The 19,266-nt window shown below is 38.9% G+C and overlaps 1 protein-coding gene across 7 annotated transcripts in view; it reads left to right on the top strand.

Moving 5' to 3' along the window:
* The first annotated feature begins 3,525 nt into the window (after positions 1 to 3,525).
* LOC136852028 (zinc finger protein OZF-like) overlaps positions 3,526 to 19,266 on the top strand; it is a 56,059-nt gene continuing 40,318 nt past the window's right edge. The window contains exons 1-4 of one of the 7 annotated variants that reach the window (XM_067126507.1): positions 3,586 to 3,600; positions 3,738 to 3,803; positions 5,570 to 5,681; positions 6,674 to 6,826. In XM_067126507.1, coding sequence (XP_066982608.1) covers positions 5,663 to 5,681; positions 6,674 to 6,826 — 172 coding nt within the window. In that variant the 5' untranslated portion in view covers positions 3,586 to 3,600; positions 3,738 to 3,803; positions 5,570 to 5,662. The other 6 variants (XM_067126500.1, XM_067126506.1, XM_067126501.1 and 3 more) reach the window with 6 other exon arrangements.

Below are 19,266 nucleotides of genomic sequence, written 5' to 3' on the forward strand. Positions count from 1 at the left end.
ACCACTATTGCCGAGTCAACCCGCTGTCTCCGATAGCTCCGCCCCAGGGGGCGTGGTTTAGGGCTCATGCCGCCTGGGCTTGGGGAGGGGTTATCCATACCAGTGGCGAGTCCGGGAAGGTTGAAGCCTCCCCTCCAGAACATATAATTGCCCTCCCCCCATCCCCGTGGTCTACCCCACCCATAACCCCACTTTCCCTAGGGGTCTCCAACCTCGTTGGTTCAAGTTCCGAGGTTAGTTACAGGTTAATTACAGTCGACCGCCAAAATAAAAGCAGCAAATTGTTAATAAGTAACCAAAATCCGACGGGGAAATTCAATACCCAAGGTAATACCCGACGCCCCGTAGTTCTGCCCTTTCTTCTCCAGATATAGCAGGTCAAGGTGGTTCTCCTACACCCTACCCAATGCTAATTTATGATATCTACCCTATATACTGTTCGTTCGTGATGTTTACCCACCGACCCACCCACACAATTTGTGTGGAACCCACCCCCACCCCTTCTACAACGAGGGCCATTGATTCCCCCTAAATTAACCCCCCCTTCATTTCTTGGTCCAGCCACTTCCTATTTGTGTCCCGAATGTGCAGAGATGTAGATCAGTTTCGGTAATTCTATATATTAGCTCCGTGCCTGCTTCTACCTTTTCAACTGGTTTTTTCTACACTTTTAGGGGTTCTGATACTGGCGGTGCATCTGTTTGTTGTCGGCCAAATGGAATGTTCCTCTGTCGTCTTTAGTACTGGCCCAGGGGGGTTGGGTACCCATACGTTAACAAGTTATTGCACTTAGCCTACCGGACAGGATATGAACCGTTTGAAACAGACGTACCCGTGCTCTGTCTTGTGAAGATCGCGTATGGAAACCCCTTGTTGGATGGACTTCAGGGGTTAATTACAAGTTAATTACACTCGAGCACCAAAAATTAAAGGTAAATTCATAATTGGCAACCAAAAAACTGTAGAAAATGTTGAGTTAAAAGGCAGTCGCCGCCGCGGAGCTACCATATAGTTCTACCTCGGTTTCTTCTAAATATCTGTATATGTATATTAGTAAGGTTATATAAGACAGCTAACCGATTTGGTATAAATAGTCGACGCCATAAGACGGCCGCCACACAGTCTCCCTCACACCACCACTTTGGGACAAGAAGAAGAAAATATAACAATAAAAGGAAAATATACAAAAATCGAAATTAAGTTTTGTACCTCAGTTTATAAAAATCACAAAAACTGAACAAAATTCAATAACAAACGATAAAACAATAACAGGGTCTCAAGTTCAGGTATACTTGCGAATGAAGAACCCGCGTTGGATTGTTTACGTTGTTGTAGTAGTAATCGAGAGATTCCCCTCTGTAGCGGCTCTCCTTCTCGGCTCTGTTTCTCCTTTAAATGGCTTATTTAAGCCTTTTTTCTTTATCATGTCATATTATGTGATAGGTAATATCATAATTTCTATTTAACACCTATCAACATTTATCAAACGTGAGATTTTAGTCATTACTTCATCCTTATCTTCCTGATATGGCTGCAAAATTAACTTTGTTTTTTTTTCTTTGGCTGGGTTTAATTCGGACTATTTTCTCTATTATATCATATATTCTTTAACAGATAACTTCCTATTTTCTATTTAACATCCATAAGTAGCTATTGAATGTGAGATTTTAGCCATTAATATTTTCAGTCTAGTCCTGATATGTTTCTGTATTTTTAATGGCATAGAAAGTGCTCTAGATTTTCAGTTAACTCTTTTCTAACTATTTAGTTCCTGGCCTCTTCTTCTTCTTCTGCCATTTAGATCTAAAGTGTTCTAAGCAGATCTTGCTGTTTGGCGCAAAATTATATATTCTATTGTCTTTCTGAATGATCATGCATTTATGTACATGTAACACATGTTTACCACCATATTTGAAGTATTTTGTAACACGTCAGACATTATTAATCACTATGTTTTCTGTATGAACTTGTCCTGTTTTTGTATAGAAATAGTTTGACCTCAGGTCACCTGTAAATCTTTGTACCTGCAGGCTCTGCGTAGTATGCAGACGTGTGTACGCCGCTTTATAAGCAGCTCACTTCATCAATAAACCAGCAATACTTGTCTTCCTGCTCATTATTTTGCACCTCTCTCACATCCCCATAAGCAAACCATAAGAGTCTTGTGAAATCCCTGTGATTTTCATTAATTCCTATTCAGAAGAAAGCTTAATTTATGTCAGCTACTACAGCATATTTGTTCTGATGAACTTCTAGCAGCATAGCCTATCTCTCAACTTTGTCACCAGATTTGGTCCCGGATGTAAACAGTCACTGAGGGGCTTAGCTTGTTGTGAGTCCTTACTACTTGCATTGAAAACTATCCCAAGTGAAGCCGAAGCAGATGCCATAAAAACTGGATGGCGAGGTAAATAATGATTAATACCATCAACTGGATCATAGGAGTTATCTTCTAGACAATCTAGACATATCCTCTCATCATCAAGAGGATTTACAGAAGCAGTGACTCGAGCAAACCATACTTTGTGTACTTATTACAGATCTTGCATTTTAATCACCACTGATAACGTCACAACCCCAATTTGGAATAGGACCACAAATAACAGCACCAGCAGCGGTGCTACCAAGCAAACAACATCACCATATTAATCGAGACAATACGCAAATGCATTATAATAATCAGCACCAATAACCAAACCTATGTCGCTTGGGGTATCCGATTCAGTAGGCTATTCTTATCTGGCGGTTTAACGCCTCGTTCTTACAATCGCAGATGCACGTTGTGTAGTCCAGGTGTGTGTGTACGGAAGTGTAACATGGTTACAAACAACAGCATTCAGGGGCATCATGGCAGGGGGCCACTTGCCCCCCTCAAGACACTGATGGGCCCCCAAGACGTGGTTTGCCCCCCAGCCTTTGAAACAATTATTAATGATAATATGTGGATGGGTGTGACACACCTGTTCGCTGCTTTATTAACTCAATGCAGTTCTATATGGCTACAAAATGCTCCAAAATTTGCACAAATTTCCAAAAATTTCTCGGGGGGCCTTAGAGAGGCGCCCCTATCCCAAGCCGATAGGGCTCGCTTCGCTCGCCATCCTATCCATACCAAAATGTTCTAAACCTTTGTCCTGCCCCAAAAGAAAAATCTGAAATAACGCCCCTGTAACCTATAAAAAATACAATAATATGTCAGGATTGGACTGAAAATATTAATGACCCAATCTCACATATAGAAGCTACTATTAGATGTTAAATAGAAAATATGAAATTATCTATTAACAAATATATGATATAATAGAGAAATAGTCTGAATTAAGCCCAGCCTAAGGAAAAAAAAAGAGAATTTTACAGCCATATCAGGAAGATAAGGGTGAAGAAATAACTAAAAGCTCACATTCAGTAGACACTGATGGATGGTAGATTGAAAATATGTAATTATATATTGAAAAAATATGACATGATAAAGAAAAAAAGGCTTAAATAAGCCATCTAAAGGAGAAACAGAGCCAAGAAGGAGAGCCGCGACAAATAAGTCCCTCAATTACTACTACAAAAACGTAAACACTCCTGCCGCGCTGCTTCTTCATTCGCCAAGTATAAATAACTCGAAATCCTTTTATTGTTTCCTCATTTTTCATTTGATTTTGTGTAGTTTATAAACGGAGATATACAAAACTTAAGGTCGATTTTTGTATATTTTCCTTTTGTTATATTTTCTTCTTGTTCCAAAGTGGTGGTGTGAGGGAGACTCTGTAGCGGCCGTTTTATGTCGTCGATTATTATTGATATTGAGTCAGGTAATTCTATATAGCGTGGAGCTACTATATAGTTCCATTCCGGTTCTCTCTCTCTCTCTCTCTCTCTCTCTCTCTCTCTCTCTCTCTCTCTCTCTCTCTCTCTCTCTCTCTCTTCGAGTTTAATGTCGTTGCGGGATGAATTGTGGTAGTTTGGACCTCCTACTAGCCTTGAGGGTTGGCCTACTGGGCCGCCCCACCCCTTGGGGTCCAGGGTCCAGCGCCCCCTGTCCAGGTGAGGACATGGCTCCCTAAGTCTGATTTGGTTATGTTGGGTCAGGTTAGGTTAGGTTATGTTGCATCAGGTCAGGTTGGTTATGTTGGGTCAGGTCAGGTTAGGTCATGTCAGGCCATAAGAAATAAATGACAATGGAGTAATCCGGTCTTGACCACCAGTCATTACCCAAACGTTGCCTTTTTAAACAAAACATTACACATAAATTACAGTTAAGAAAGTTCAGAGTTGAAGAACTTTTTTCATTTTTAAATGTATACTGCATCAAAAAACTGGCCTACGTCCAATTACCGATGGTTGACTGAGCGCCACAGCCTAGGCTAGGCTAGGGACCAGCATGTACTGTAAGGGGTAGACACAAAAACTGTTGCTGATGTAATAAAACATCTTAAAACAAGCCTAATTATTACAGTAAATTTTAATCAAATATTAAAAGGTAGCCGAATTATGTCTGTTTTCACAAACTTGTGAAAATTGCCTAAGTTATATCGGCAGCTTGTAAACAAACCAGAGTGCCACCCTGGTGCCTATATCGGTAATACATAAACGGTGTTTACGTTCAGTATTACTTTATGGTAAATTTCATACAGTCTACTCAAATAGTGTAAACAAAATCACTTTAAAATATCTTTCAATAAAGTGGACTTTAAACGATGCGTGAAAACAATGCCAACTAGCAGCGGCTGACTAAAATACTTTTGTTCACAAACATCGTATGATTCATCGGGTCAGATTCCAGTTTGTTATTCGAGCTCCAATGCAAAATTTACTCGAAATTTTGCATTGAAATCTGATTATGTTAAGTTCTGATATGGTCGAGGCCCAGGGTTCTACTGTATATATATTACTTTAGGCTATTTATGACTGGGGAGGAGGAGGAGGGCTGTCTGACCTAGGGCAGTCAGTTGCTCCCCGCATGTAACTAAGTCTGTCCTGGATGAAGGAAGACTTAGGGGGATGGGTGAGGGTGGTTAAATGATTAAATGACCTTGGAAATGGTCACAAATATTGAAAAAACCCAAATGTGAGTCATTCAGGTGAGGTCAGGTCAAGGGAGAGTTAGCTTTAGTTAGGCTGTGTTAATTTATGTGGCGATTTTAATTCTGAGGATTTCCTAGTATTATTATTAATATAATTGGTAGAACTGTGGCTTCTTGTCAAGAATTGACTGTTATTTTTTGTCTGTCGACTGTAATTAACCTGTAATTAACCTCAGAACTGATATGTATTTGTGTGCTGGTCATCTTGGAATGCTACCATGCATGTGCAGTGTTATAGGGGAACTTTTGGTAAAAAGTGGAGTTTCCTTCGCCAGAGGGTCTGGGGGTGGAGCCCCCCGGCTAAGCAACATGGCCCACTAGGTTAGGTTAGGTTAGTGTAGTTCATTTTATAATAGGTTTCCTTAGTCAATCCCTTCTTGAACATATGGCTCCCTGATGACTTGCGCATGTGCGGAACCATTCCATGACAACAACATGGCAGTTTGGTCTTTCTCCCAACGATTTCCCCCATCTAAAACCCCGCTTTCCCACAGGATCCCCAACCATGCTGGGTAGAAATATGAGGTTAATAATAATTGACCAACAATAAACAAGATCACCTCCTTCATGAGCAACACTAAAAGTATATGAAAATCAATTTCCAAGGTAATAGTCCATGTGGAGCTGTTCTGTAGTTTTACCATATAATCTTATGACTGGACAGTATAGAAAATGGTGTATTTTATGATGCAGTATGAGTTAGATGACTTGAAAAATTTTCCGAAATAATGTGAGAAATTTGCCATCTTTCTTTCGTGCTTTTACATTCATTCCCGAGGGGCTGGTACTGGACATGGTGTCCCTCGGAGCTTTTCTGCACAAAAACACATATAGAGACAGTAGATTTCTCAAATGATCTCACCAGGACTGAGTCATATATGATACTAATTAATTTTTTCATTATCATAGTGAAAAAAGATTATGTAAGCTAGTTCGAATAATTGTTAATTCAAACAACTGTTTTTGAATAATTAAGTTTTGAAAAATTGTCCAGATACCAGGGTAGGTCAAATGGAGCGTCCTACTCTTGCTTGAAGCAAGAACTAGGCGAGGGATGTGGCATTGGAACAAGGTGGTAGATGGGGTGTGGGGGGGACCCTTAAGGAACCCTAGCGCTTACTCTTGATGGAAGGATGACCACTGTCGAAGCTTTATTTTGTTAGCCTCGCAAAAGGGTATTCTCCATAGGGGGTTAGTACCGTCAGTGCAACTCATGTCATGAACTGTAGGCATTATTCTCTAGGGTTTTTTGCAGCGTCCCTTTGGCCACTAGCTGCAATCCCTTCCATTCCCTTTACTGTACCTCCGTTCATATTCTCTTTCGTCCTTCTTACTTTCCTCAACCCTCTCTAGACAGTTCTTGCATAATGCAGTGGTGAGAGGTTTTTCCTCCTCTTGTTACACCTTTCAAACCTTTCTGCTCTCACTTTCCCTTTCAGCCCTGCATGACCTCCTCATAGATCCCAGCACTTGGCCTTTGGCATAAATTCTATATATTCCCAGTCTATAAAAGACTTTGGGTTTGTATATCTAGAAGAAATACAAAGTATCTTCAATTTGCACATTTTAATGTATACTGTTTCCTGTTTCTTTTACAGATGTGTGCTTGGCAAGTGTTCCTACGTGCAGTTGCATTGCAAGTTGCAGTAGATCCTTTGAAAGTGATTTGGAGTCACCTGCTGCCTATGTAGGATGCGTTGACCTCTACAGGACACATGCCATGAGTTTTCTGCTGTCATGTTACTTGTTGGGTGAGTGGTGAAACAATTTTATGTACGTAAACTATGAATTGATGTAGAGAAAGAGGTCATACTCTTGACCAGATACATACGTGACTTATATTACCCACAATGCCCCTCTCTTAACTTCTCGATTTCTTCACATTCTGGAAAAGCTTGTCCCTGCGAAGCCAAGATCCAAGTCAAGGCAGAAAGAAATGAAGAGATTCTGATGCCCAGCCGAGATTCAATCTCAGGTCCGGGTACATAATGAGGTAACGATCATTTCCTCTTTGTGGTGACAAGCGCTTCTAAAATGTGAAGAAATCGAAAAGTTAAGAAGGCATTGTGGGTCATAGACGTTGCTTATGTTTAGCCAAATGGACACTGATAATTTTTTCCTTTGTGTGTTGTGCGTGTGTGTGTTGTGTTTTTTACATTATATGTTTATTAATGCATTTGTGGCAAAGAGTGCCAGATATTTTTAATACTTTTCTTAATTTTTTCATTTGTATAAACTGTATCTCCATAATCTTTGATTTTTACACCTTATTGTTAATTTTTGCTTCAGTGCAAATTTATTACTTGAAAAAGAAAGTGCCCCTCACATGGTGCACTGTCAGCATAACTAAAAGGTTGTTTGCAGCTTCCTTTGTCCCTGAGGCACACCCACTTTCATCAACAACCTGGAGGCGACAAACATCATTATAGCCTGTGTTTGGTCAGACGAGGGGATGAGACTACAAACAATAAACTACGAACGAGAAGAGTTTATAATGGCCATGTAGGGAAAAGGAAGGCTGCGTCATTGCGAGAGAAGTTTCAGATTCCTGTGCTGGAAGAATATTTCTCAAGGAAATGGTGCAAAGAACTTGAAATAATCAAAATCAAGGGACGACCAGACGAAGGATGTAGGGATACCGCATTTTGTTTAAAAGAAAAATATAAATTAATAAGCATGAATAATAATGTACAGGAATTGGAAGAACTGTTCCCATATGATCTCTTGTGTGTACAGAAGCACTCTTTTCTGTCTTAAAGAACGGATTTGTAGTCTAGACTCTGCAGATGCTGGTAGACTGCTGTTGCTAGTGACTGTCAACAGGGAAGGATATTTCCCTGTGCCACTGTTTGTCACTTGCCTGTGGCTGAAGCAAGAGCGACAGCCACATGGGATCTAAGTGGAAAGGTTTAAAGTATCAAGGGAAGCAGTTGCTCACCCTAAGGGAGACCTAGACCAAATCCCTCATTGATTAGGACTGATTATGTAGAAGTGCTCAATTTCCTCAACACCTTTGGTTAGAGTACTGTACATATTTCCAAACTGACTTTAAAGCTGGGAATGAATTGTAATTTGTTTCTACACAAACACAAACCTTCGTTCTTTACATAGGAATTTTAGCCTGCAACTTGAGCTGGAACAGCTATTGAAACTTATCAACAAGGTAGTCAAACACCGACAGGTGGGGGAAGCCCTGCTCACTTGCCGGTCTCCACTCCACTTTGCTTCCAGCTGCCATCAACTCCAGATGTCTCCCACAACTCTCTGCCCGACTTTTGCTGTTTGAACTTTCATTGATGAAACTTGAGTATGGGCAGTTCCCGGGTTTCGTCGCGGGTTCTGTTCCGACACCACGCTGTAACCCGAAAAACAACGTAGCCTAGGACGTCACAAGAAGGATGTACAAAAATGAGAAATAAAGCGATGAAAGCCTTACTTTTAATCCTCTGGGTGTACTGTACAGTATTTTTTTACTTGCATTCTGATGTGGTGTGCATCTGAAAACCTTCAAATTTTGAATTTATATTGTAGCTGTATTTATGTACTTTTACTGTTCCTTATATTGTAGCTGTATGTACTTTTACTGTTCCATCGCATCATAAGATGATGAAGTAACCTCGTAACATGCGCTGTAACCCAGAACTGATTTCTTTATGAATTTATTTGAAAAGCAACGTAAACTCGGAACAATGTAACCTGAGTATGACGTAACCCAGTGACTGCCTGTAGTCCTTTTCCTTTGTTTGGATGCTGACAGTGTGTTTGTTTTGATTTCCCAAACCCTCAGTCAAAGAAGCCTGCTTGCAAGGAATCAGGTTTGTGTATTCCTTGCATCTACAAATACAGTTTTCATGGGACACGTAATAACGTCTGGCAGTTATGCAACAGTTGTTTCATTCTCTGATATACTTGCTAATAAATTGACCTTTCAGGTATGGTAGATTTAACCACTTGGAGGTTCCTTGAGAGTAAGGTTGCCTCGGTTAAAGTAATCCTGCTGTCACAGCCTTCCTTTGTATTCATTGGAATAGGCTGAGTAGCCTCATTCCTTTGATTTCTGTGACTGTGATTTTCGACTGCTGCAGATGAGGTGAGTTTCAGCAGTGGTGGAAGGAGGTAGAGATATTCTCCTTTCCTTCATCGCTTCATCTGCGTTGTGCTTTTGAACCTCACCTCTACGAGTTGAGAAGGCTTACTGAGCTGCTTTTTGTGTGCCTTTGCCTTTAAGGTGGGCGGGGAGACTCGATCACCATTGGCGATTGATTTCCTGGGTAGGGCTGGCACTGAGTGCCTTTCCCTTAGACTTGAGGTTCTCTTTGTCTTATTACTGTAAGCTTTGGAGCTTGCTTCGAGTCGAATTCTCTTCTCTCTGAGAGAAGTAGTGCATCAATCCCTCTTGCAGCTCATTGTTCCTCATTTTCCCTGTTGACTGACTGGGTTGATTAGTGGCAACAAGTTTGCAGTTTTCTTCCTGCTTTTCTGTAGTTGGTTGACTATAGAAACAGGGTAATCACTTTTCTTCTCAACACTGTCTTTTGGGATCGCACTGAGGGGGTTTTTGCATGACTCGTTCTCATGGACTGTTGGCTTTCATTACCAGGCCTACAGATTGGGTTAGGTTTGCTGATGATCCACGAGTGTTTTCCCTCTCTTTCCTTGGTCAGGCGACTGGGGTGAAAGGGTAACACTTCGGCTCCTCCCCAACGGTCTTTCTGGACAGCACTGGGAAGGGTTTGCGCAGCCTGTTCACACTGCTCATTCATTCCTGAATTCTTGGTTTTTAATTGAGTTTTTGGGGAGCCATGAGGTGGTGTTCCTGGTACTCTCATGGCTGGATGGCCACAGTGACCAGGTAAGACTTCAGCCTGTCTGTCCCCGGATCTTTGGGGCCGTTAGAGAGTGATTAGCATGACCCGGGCATGTGGCTCGGACACTATCGACGGCTCCGATTTTTGGATTAGGTTATTCAATAGTGAAGGGTTTTGCGGAGTTCTCCATCGCCTCTGATCTTCCTCTTTCGATGCCGTCGAGTGTTTGACTATCACTGCAGGAAGTCTTGAAAGCCTTCCAGCATTTGATCCTTTTCTGAGGAAGTGGACTGATTGCCTCACACTATGGTACCTTTGCACCCTCGGTTTTCCACACGGGTGCAGCTGTTGCTCTGGGGCTAGCCAATACTAAGCTTTGCTCTCTGGAAGGAAGGTCTTTTGTCGGGACTTTCAATCACCGTCCTAAAGGCCTAACAAAGAGTCTACATTGCTATCAACTGATACTCTTTCGTTGAGGGGTACACTGGACGTTTTCAGAGGCTGGTTTTTCCTGGCAAACTTGTTGCAGTGTAGGCAAAAATTGGCTACCATCTGACACAACTGGCAGCTCTGGGGCTCTCTCTTCTCCATGTGTACTTCTGTTTAAGCTTAGAAAAAGGGTTCTTTCCTGGAAGGCAACTTTGAACCGTACGTCTTTATTGCCATTTCGCCTTTTTAGCACAGAGTCAGCAGCAGGTTGCTCTCTCCTGTTTCCTTGGTGAAGTCTTGGACTCCCCATGTGTCTGTGCCAGGTAATTTCCAGACCTGCCATCCCTATGGTTGGAGGTCCTAAAGAGATATTTGTCTCTAGTTAACCTTAGATTCATCCACTCTATCTGGTATCTCCTGTCGCTGAGAGTTCTGGTACTTCACGCCTGGATGTTGTCCAGCCTTTCTCCTGGTGAGAGAGTTCTTTCCCCACTCACCATTTGAGTCCTCAGATACTTCTGCTCCTTGAGCAGATCTACAAGACTAGAATCGTCTCCAGTCATTGATGTGGAGATGAGTTTTATCTCTGGTCAGAGCTTTTGGTCAGCAGTAGTGATGTTTTGCTCACCTACCATTGCCATAAAGCTTGTTTGTGCCCTTGGGTTTTTGGAAAGGCTTGGTCAACCTTCAACCAGGGTTTGATGTTAAGAGTAGATCTTTGCTTTTCGAGGGAGATCTTTTGTGCTCCTGAGAAGCTATGATGGTCTCTCTCTCTCTCTCTCTCTCTCTCTCTCTCTCTCTCTCTCTCTCTCTCTCTCTCTCTCTCTCTCTCTCTCTCAGGGATTACTCTTTCCTTCCTTTAGGAGTTTGACTCACAGCCTGCACAAGTCTTTTGAGGGGTTATCAGACTGAGGTTTGAATCTAAAGACTGTCTGGCTTAGCCCTGACATTGAGTCATCTGGGTTAGCCCTGAAATCAGCAAGGTATTGGCGAGTCATCTGGGCACTCAGGAGGACAGAATCTGTTTGTTTGTGATTTTGCTGGATGTTGTAACAAGATAAAGAAGATTCAGTCATGAACCTGTCTCATTGTCCTCTTTGAAGAACCTCAGTAAGGACTTTTGCAGGACATTACTGAGTTGGTTGAGTGCTGCAGTACTACCTTGAAGTTAGTACTCGACATCGCAGGTTTGGATGTCGACAGCTCTTCGGTTACTACTAACAGAGATAAGGAGGGTGTCTATAATGAACTTCTTTCTGGCTCTGCAAGTCAATCTGTGGGCGTCTTCTCTTCCAGAACTATTACTGGGCCTTTTGTCAAAAGAATACCACAAGAAATCACTCTTAAAAGGTTATTGAAGAAATCATGATACAGGAACCAAGAAAAATGATAATGGTGAAGATGTACCCTGAGGGATATACGCAAGAGTATGGAATGAAAAACCACTTGTAAACAAACAATTATTAAGTGGACGTCATTATTTCAGCGAGCACTTGAGGCATGAAGCGACACAACATCCATGATACAGGTTTCATGACAGCAAGATTATGCCCATCAGAGAGGAGAGGAGTCTTGTGAGAAACACGACAGAGAGAGTGAAGCAGTTCCAATAGACTGTTGGTTTACAGACACTTGTGTGTGAACAACGGGACATCTGGAAGACTTGGGAATAAGAGTGTCAGTGGAAATCAGAACCTCATCATGGGCTCAGTATGATTGATGGGTTTGCTATGAACAATAAATTAAAAGCTCCAGATTTATATAAATTTTTTCTAATAATCTTTTACCTTCTCGTATTCCAGACTTTCCGTGCTGGAAGAAGTCATCGGTTTACCTTGTCAAGATTTTGGAAATGAATGAGCGTCCAACGATGAATGTAAGTGCAAGTTCCTGTGAGGTGTTGCATAAGTTCCTAAAACAGCAGATAAAAAATTCTAGGTATCAGATTTGTGTATTGGTGAAAGGAGAAAAGGGAAAAAATAAAATAAGAAACAAGTAAGAGTGATAGAAGCAGTGTATAATAATAGAAGAAAGTGAAAAAGTAGGTGATCTTGTACATAAAAAAATGATGTTGAAGGACCAAAGGCTAAAATGAGCATCTTAGAATATCAGGTGAAGAGCGAGACAGAGGACGCAGTGTCCCCGTCTCTGGGCAAGAATGAAAATGGAGGTTTAGTGGGCAGTGATGCCCCAGCCAGCTGTACCTTTGTCTCTTTGGATCCAAAGATGGAAATCAAGACGGAAATGAAGACGGAAGTGGAGGTGTGTTATGAGTCTGATGTTGACATGAAGTATCACTGTGAGGATGATGAAGGCGATTCGCTACCTGTCAGAAAGGAAGTCGACAGGGAGAAGACCTTATCGACCCACATGGAGATCCACAGTGGGGAGAGGGCCTTCGTGTGCAACGACTGTGGGAAGTCGTTCTACAAGAAGTCAAATCTCAAGACTCACATGGCGATCCACACAGGGGAGAGGCCCTTCACGTGTAAGGTCTGTGGGAAGTCGTTCTCCCGAAAATCGAGTCTCAAGATCCACATGGCGGTCCACACAGGGGAGAGGCCCTTCACGTGTAAGGACTGTGGGAAATCGTTCTCCCTGAAATCGCATCTCAAGACCCACATGGTGGTTCACACAGGGGAGAGGCCATTCGTGTGCAAGGACTGTGGGAAGTCGTTCTCCCAGAAATCAAATCTCAAGAAACACATGGCATTCCACATGGGGGAGAGGGCCTTCGCCTGCAAGGACTGTGGGAAGTCGTTCTCGCAAAAATCAAATCTCAAGAAACACATGGTGAGCCACACAGGGGAGAGGCCCTTCATGTGTAAGGACTGTGGGAAGTTGTTCTCCCTGAAATCGCATCTCAAGAAACACATGGTGACCCACACAGGGGAGAGGCCCTTTCTGTGCACTGACTGTGGGAAGTCGTTCTCCCAGAAATCGAGTCTCAAGACCCACATGGAGAGTCACACAGGAGAGAGGCCCTTCATGTGTACGGACTGTGGGAAGTCGTTCTTCCAGAAATCAAATCTCAAGACCCACATGGCAATCCACACAGGGGAGAGGCCCTTCATGTGCAACGACTGTGGGAAGTCATTCTCCCAGAAATCGTGTCTGAAGACCCACATGGCGATCCACACGGGGGAGAGGCCATTCGTGTGCAGTGACTGTGGTAAGTCGTTCTCCCAAAAATCCAGTCTCAAGAAACACATGAGGAGAAGCCATTTGCTTGCTAAGAGTGTGGGGAAAATTTTTTCCTGGAGGAACAGCCACGAACATTCCCAGATCCAGGAAGGAGAGACTCGATCGGCACATGAGGATGTTTTAAAGTCACCAATTGATTGCGAGCTGTCTCCCAATGATCCATTGACATGAGTCACTGATACTGACTGTATGATTCATTTTTCTTATTTTGTGAATCACATTATGAATTTGACCACCATAGGCTAATTAGTTATGCAGTTATTGAATTTACAATTTACACAATTCAATAAATTGTTTTTTCTAACAATGCTTGTATTTAAGTAGTCCTTCTAATATGAAGATTGACCTAGAGGTTCTTGGAAGCCATCCTTAAAATCTGGTTCATATCCATCCACAACTTCTCTCTCGGGATGAGGTACGATAAATAATTCGCTAAGGGAGACATGAGGCAGAATTTGATGATGAAGGGAATGATAGTAGCTGCCAGGGACTTTGTCTTATCCAAGGGACGGTTTGTGTTCAATTGCCAAACCAACGAAAGAAAACGGGAACTAGAACAGTTAGAACAACTGTAATTGGACTGATTTACAGACATCCAGCAACACTGACACCAAAATATCAATAAATATGTATATATATATATATAATATATATATATATATATATATATATATATATATATATATATATATATATATATATATATGATGAATGTAATATATATATACATATAAATCATATAGAAGTATATGGTATATATGATACCTATAATAAAAAATATATATAGCTACAATAATGTTTTCTTTGCATAGGTATATATTATATAAGACCTTATATAGAAATAATATCAGAATTTGGTCATAAATAGAAACATTGATTTTCAAGGACTGGAAGTACATACATATATAGATATATATATACATATATATATATGCATATGTACAATAAACAAGTATAAAAATACATATATATTTCTTATATATATATAGAGTTTTCTGTATATATATATATGCTGCACGATATATATAAGATATATATATGATATATTATATATATACCCATGAAACTATCAGCCATGTACTATATGGCCTACATTGTATATACATATAGTATATGCATATCACTTGGCCCTACATATCCATATATTGCCAACAACCTATATATATATAATCACTATATATATATATATATATAATACTATATATATACATATATATATACATATATATATATATAAAATAGTCAGTATATGATATACATATATATATATACATATATAAATATATACATATATATATAGATTCCTATATATATAATATATATATGGTGCAGATATATATAGATATAGTATATATATATATATATACATATATATAGCCTATATATATATAAATATATATATAATATATATATATAATATATGACATATATATATATATATATATATATAATATATGATTATAATATAATATATATCATATATATTACATATATATATACATATATAACTTATATATATATATATAGTGTAATATATATACATATATATATGGTTATATATATATATATATATATATATATCCATATATATATATATACATATATATACATATATATATACATATATATATATATATATATAAAATATATATATAAATATATATATACATATATATATATACATAATATATACATAAGATATATACATATATATATACATATATACATATAATATATATATACATATATATACTAGATATATATATATATATATATATATATACATCAGTATATATATATATACTGATATATATATATTATATATATCTATCTATCTATCTATCTATCTATCTATCTAACCTATCTATCTATCTTTAAGCACTATATATATATATATATATATATATATATATTATAACATATATAATATATATATATATATATATTATATATAAATATATACAATAAATATATATATATATATATATATATATATAGCAATTTAGTGCAGGAGAAGGACACTTCTTTATTCCTTTCTAGGTGCTTTATTTAGCTGCTGACGTTTCAAGACGTTCAGTCCCATTTTCAAAGCTATATAATAAAAGAAACATTTATTAAAAAAACAGACTCGGAATAACATAACATAAAATTATAACATAAAAGTATCAGTATATTAAAAGGAAGAAGAGTGTTTATTTACCAAAAGCAGTGTTGAAGGCACAGACCGGTGAGTGACAGTCCGGGTCAGGTTCAGCTTCGACGTGAACTCACGAGAGGTATAGAGGTGTTGAGGTGGTCTGAGTATTTAGTTGGGGACAAGTTGTTTAATAAAAAGTGATTCTAAAATTGCTAGTTGTTGGTCGTTGGGAGTTCGGCCTATGATTTTAAAATCTTTGTAGTTAATATCGACTTTGCATTTCTTTTTCCATGTTCAAAGTATGCAAGAGAATTCTGGATTAGATAATTTAACACCCGTTCTGTAACTCACGCCTCGATGAGAATCCAATCTCACTTTTAACAACCTGCAGGTGGAGCGACATATTTCCCCAGGTTACATCTGGGGCAATTAAATTGGTAAATGACTCCCGAGGTCATCAAAGGAAGAAAACTCTCTTTGTGTTTGAATAAGGACTTAATTGTCAATGGATTAAAAGGTATTAGCTTTAGGTCAATTGCTGGTAAAAACTGTTTATTATCTGCCGTAATTCTCGATAGAAATTTTCATCATGGATGAGCAGGACGCTTGCATATAGTCGTAATTTAGGTGGGTTGGTATTTCACATTTTGGATGGAAAATATTATTTAGAAATTTGTAGAGATGTTTATGAAACAGTTTGGATGGAAAGCAGTTGTCAATAAAGTACTGATGGAGGTAGAGGATTTCGTTATGGAAATTGTTCCAGTTGGATGTTATACTGAAAGCCCTGTGGAAGGGGGCAGATAAAGAATTCAGTTTAAAATTATAAAAACAATGACTATAAAAATTAGAACCCAGGCCAGTAAAAGTTTTCTTTCTAAAAACTGTAGTATTGAAATGATCATCATGTCTAAAAACCATTACATCTAGGAAAGGGAGTTTGTTTTCATTTTCAAACTCAGTCGTAAACTTAATATTTGTATGCATATTGTTAGCATATTCGAGAAATTTATCAGCTTGATCTTTATTTCTAAACAGCAAAAGGTATCGTCGACATATCTACTATAGAAAAGAGGATGGTAAGCCAATGGGCATTCATCCAGCATGCGCTCCTCCAGGGAGCACATGAAAATGTTGGCGAAGGTAACCCAGAGGGCGTCCCATCGCCATACCATCGACCTGAATGGTGTAGGCTTTACCATTAAAAACGAAAGCTGTGTCCAGCACAGCAAGCTCCAGCAGTTTTTAAAATACGTGATATTAAAATTGTTAAAAATGGTATCTGGGTTGGTAAAAATCCGGCTCAGAATAATCTCAATTGTTTCTTCAACAGGTACGTTAGTAAAGAGTGATTCGACATCCATACTGACCATAAATAAATCTGAGTCCAGAGGTAAAATCCTTTCTTTAAAATTATCTGAATTCTTACAACTATAGGTGTTGGTGGTTAAGGGTGCTAAAAGTGGGACAAGGAATTTAGCAAGCTTATAATTAGGAGTGTCATAGGATGTGAGGATGGGTCTCATTGGTACACCTTCTTTGTGAATTTTTGGTAGTCCATACATCACTCCATATGAAGCACCAGTACTATGTAAGGAATCATAGGTATTTTCACTATATATATGTATGTATGGATAATACTGTGTATATAGATGAATTAAATGTAGACATGTAATAGAAGTATGTGGTATGATGATACCTAGCAATAAAACAAGCTGAAAGCTACAATAATGTGTTCTTTTGCAAGGGATGGATTGAAGACCTTGGGAGAAATAGCATCAGAATTTTGCCTAAACAGAAACATTGATTTTCAAGGACTGGAAGTACTTACAATATAGATGACGACATTGCATTGCGGGAATTAACCAGTAAAAAATGTGCTGAAGTTTCTTCGACCCAATAGAGTTTTCTGTACAGCATATAATGCTGTACGAAACTCTCAGCCGGGCCCATGTATCTTTCGGCAATGGCCCATGAAACTTTCAGCCATGTTCTAGTGGTGGCCTGTGTTGTTGGCTCCTATAGCATTGCCAGATGCATGATCATAGCTAACCTTAGCTTTAAATAAAATAAAAATACTGAGGCTAGAGGGCTGCAATCTGGTATGTTGATGATTGGAGGTGGATGATCAGCATACCAATTTGCAGCCCTCTGGCCTCAGTAGTTTTAAGATCTGAGGGGATTGACAGGAAAAAGTGCGGATTAAAAGACAGACAAAATTTTTCACAATAGTTTCCTTTTACAGAAAACTAAAATTGTAAAAATGAGTGACTCAAAAGATGGAGTTGCTTAGAAAATTAGAGAATTAAAATTGTAAAAAATTATTAAAAAAGCAAAATCAATGAGAGAGAACGTGAAGGATTTAGACTTCAGTTTTTCTAGCAAAACTGAATATTGTAATCACTTACAGAAGAGGACATATAAGACATAAAGAAATCAAATCAAACAAAAGCAGAGAAAGGAGGAATAATTGGAAAGTGTGAAAAAATATATATATATAGGGAAGACTCTGTATGGGGGTAGTGCAGTCAGTGCACCTCATGTGGTGCACAGTAGGCATTACTTGAGGTTCTTTGCAGCTCACCTTCGGCCCCTAACTGCAACCCCTTTCGTTCCTTTGACTGTACTTCCATTTTTATTCTCTTTCTTCCATCCAACTTTCCTCCTTTTCTTACCAATTATTTCACAGTGCTTCAACTGCTTTGCAGTTTTCCTCCTTTTGCACCTTTCAAACCTTTTTGCTCTCAGTTTCTATTTCAGCGTTGAATGACCTCAGGTACCAGCGGTTGGCCTTTGGCCTCAATTCTATATTCTAATCTAATTTGTAAGCGAAGAAACTCGCTGTAACTGCGCCAAACAGCAAGATCTCCTTAGAATACTTTAGATCTAAATGGCAGAAGAAGAAGAAGAGTAATGAGGAGGGGAACTAAACATTCAGAAAAGAGATAACTGGAAATCTAAAGCATTTAGTAACCTATAAGAAATACAGAAACATCGGGACTAGACCGAAAATATTAATAACTAAATCTCACATTCAATAGCTATTTATAGATGTTAAATAGATAATATGAAATTATCTGTTAAAAATGTGGTATGATAGAGAAATAGTCTGAATTAAGCCCAACCAAAAGGAAGAAACAGATTGAAAGATAATTTTGCAGCCATATCAAGAAGGTAAAGATGAAGTAATGGCTAAAATGTCACATTCAATAGATATTGATAGATGTTAAATAGAAAATATGAAATTATCTTTTAAAAAAATATGATATAATACAGAAAATAGGCTTAAATAAACCTAGCCGAGGGAGAAAGAGAGCCAAGAAGGAGAACCGCTAAAAGAGAAGTCCCTCAATTACTACTACAAAAATGTAAACAATCCAGCACTTCTTCTTCTGACGAAGGATGGACGTCGTCAACAACCTACTCAGACGTTTCATCCTTTGTGTTGTTTTATTGCGACACTGATTTTCGTTTCTGCTTATTCGGGACAAACAGGAAATGGCAGGAATGACCGAGAAATAAGAGGGACAGAGAGGACAGGGATCATCTAACTGAGGAAAAAGGTGGGGAGAGGTTCTCCCACAGTCTATAAATACATCTCAAGAAATCATGA

This window comes from Macrobrachium rosenbergii, chromosome 24 (assembly GCF_040412425.1).
Source record: "Macrobrachium rosenbergii isolate ZJJX-2024 chromosome 24, ASM4041242v1, whole genome shotgun sequence".
NCBI lineage: Eukaryota > Metazoa > Arthropoda > Malacostraca > Decapoda > Palaemonidae > Macrobrachium > Macrobrachium rosenbergii.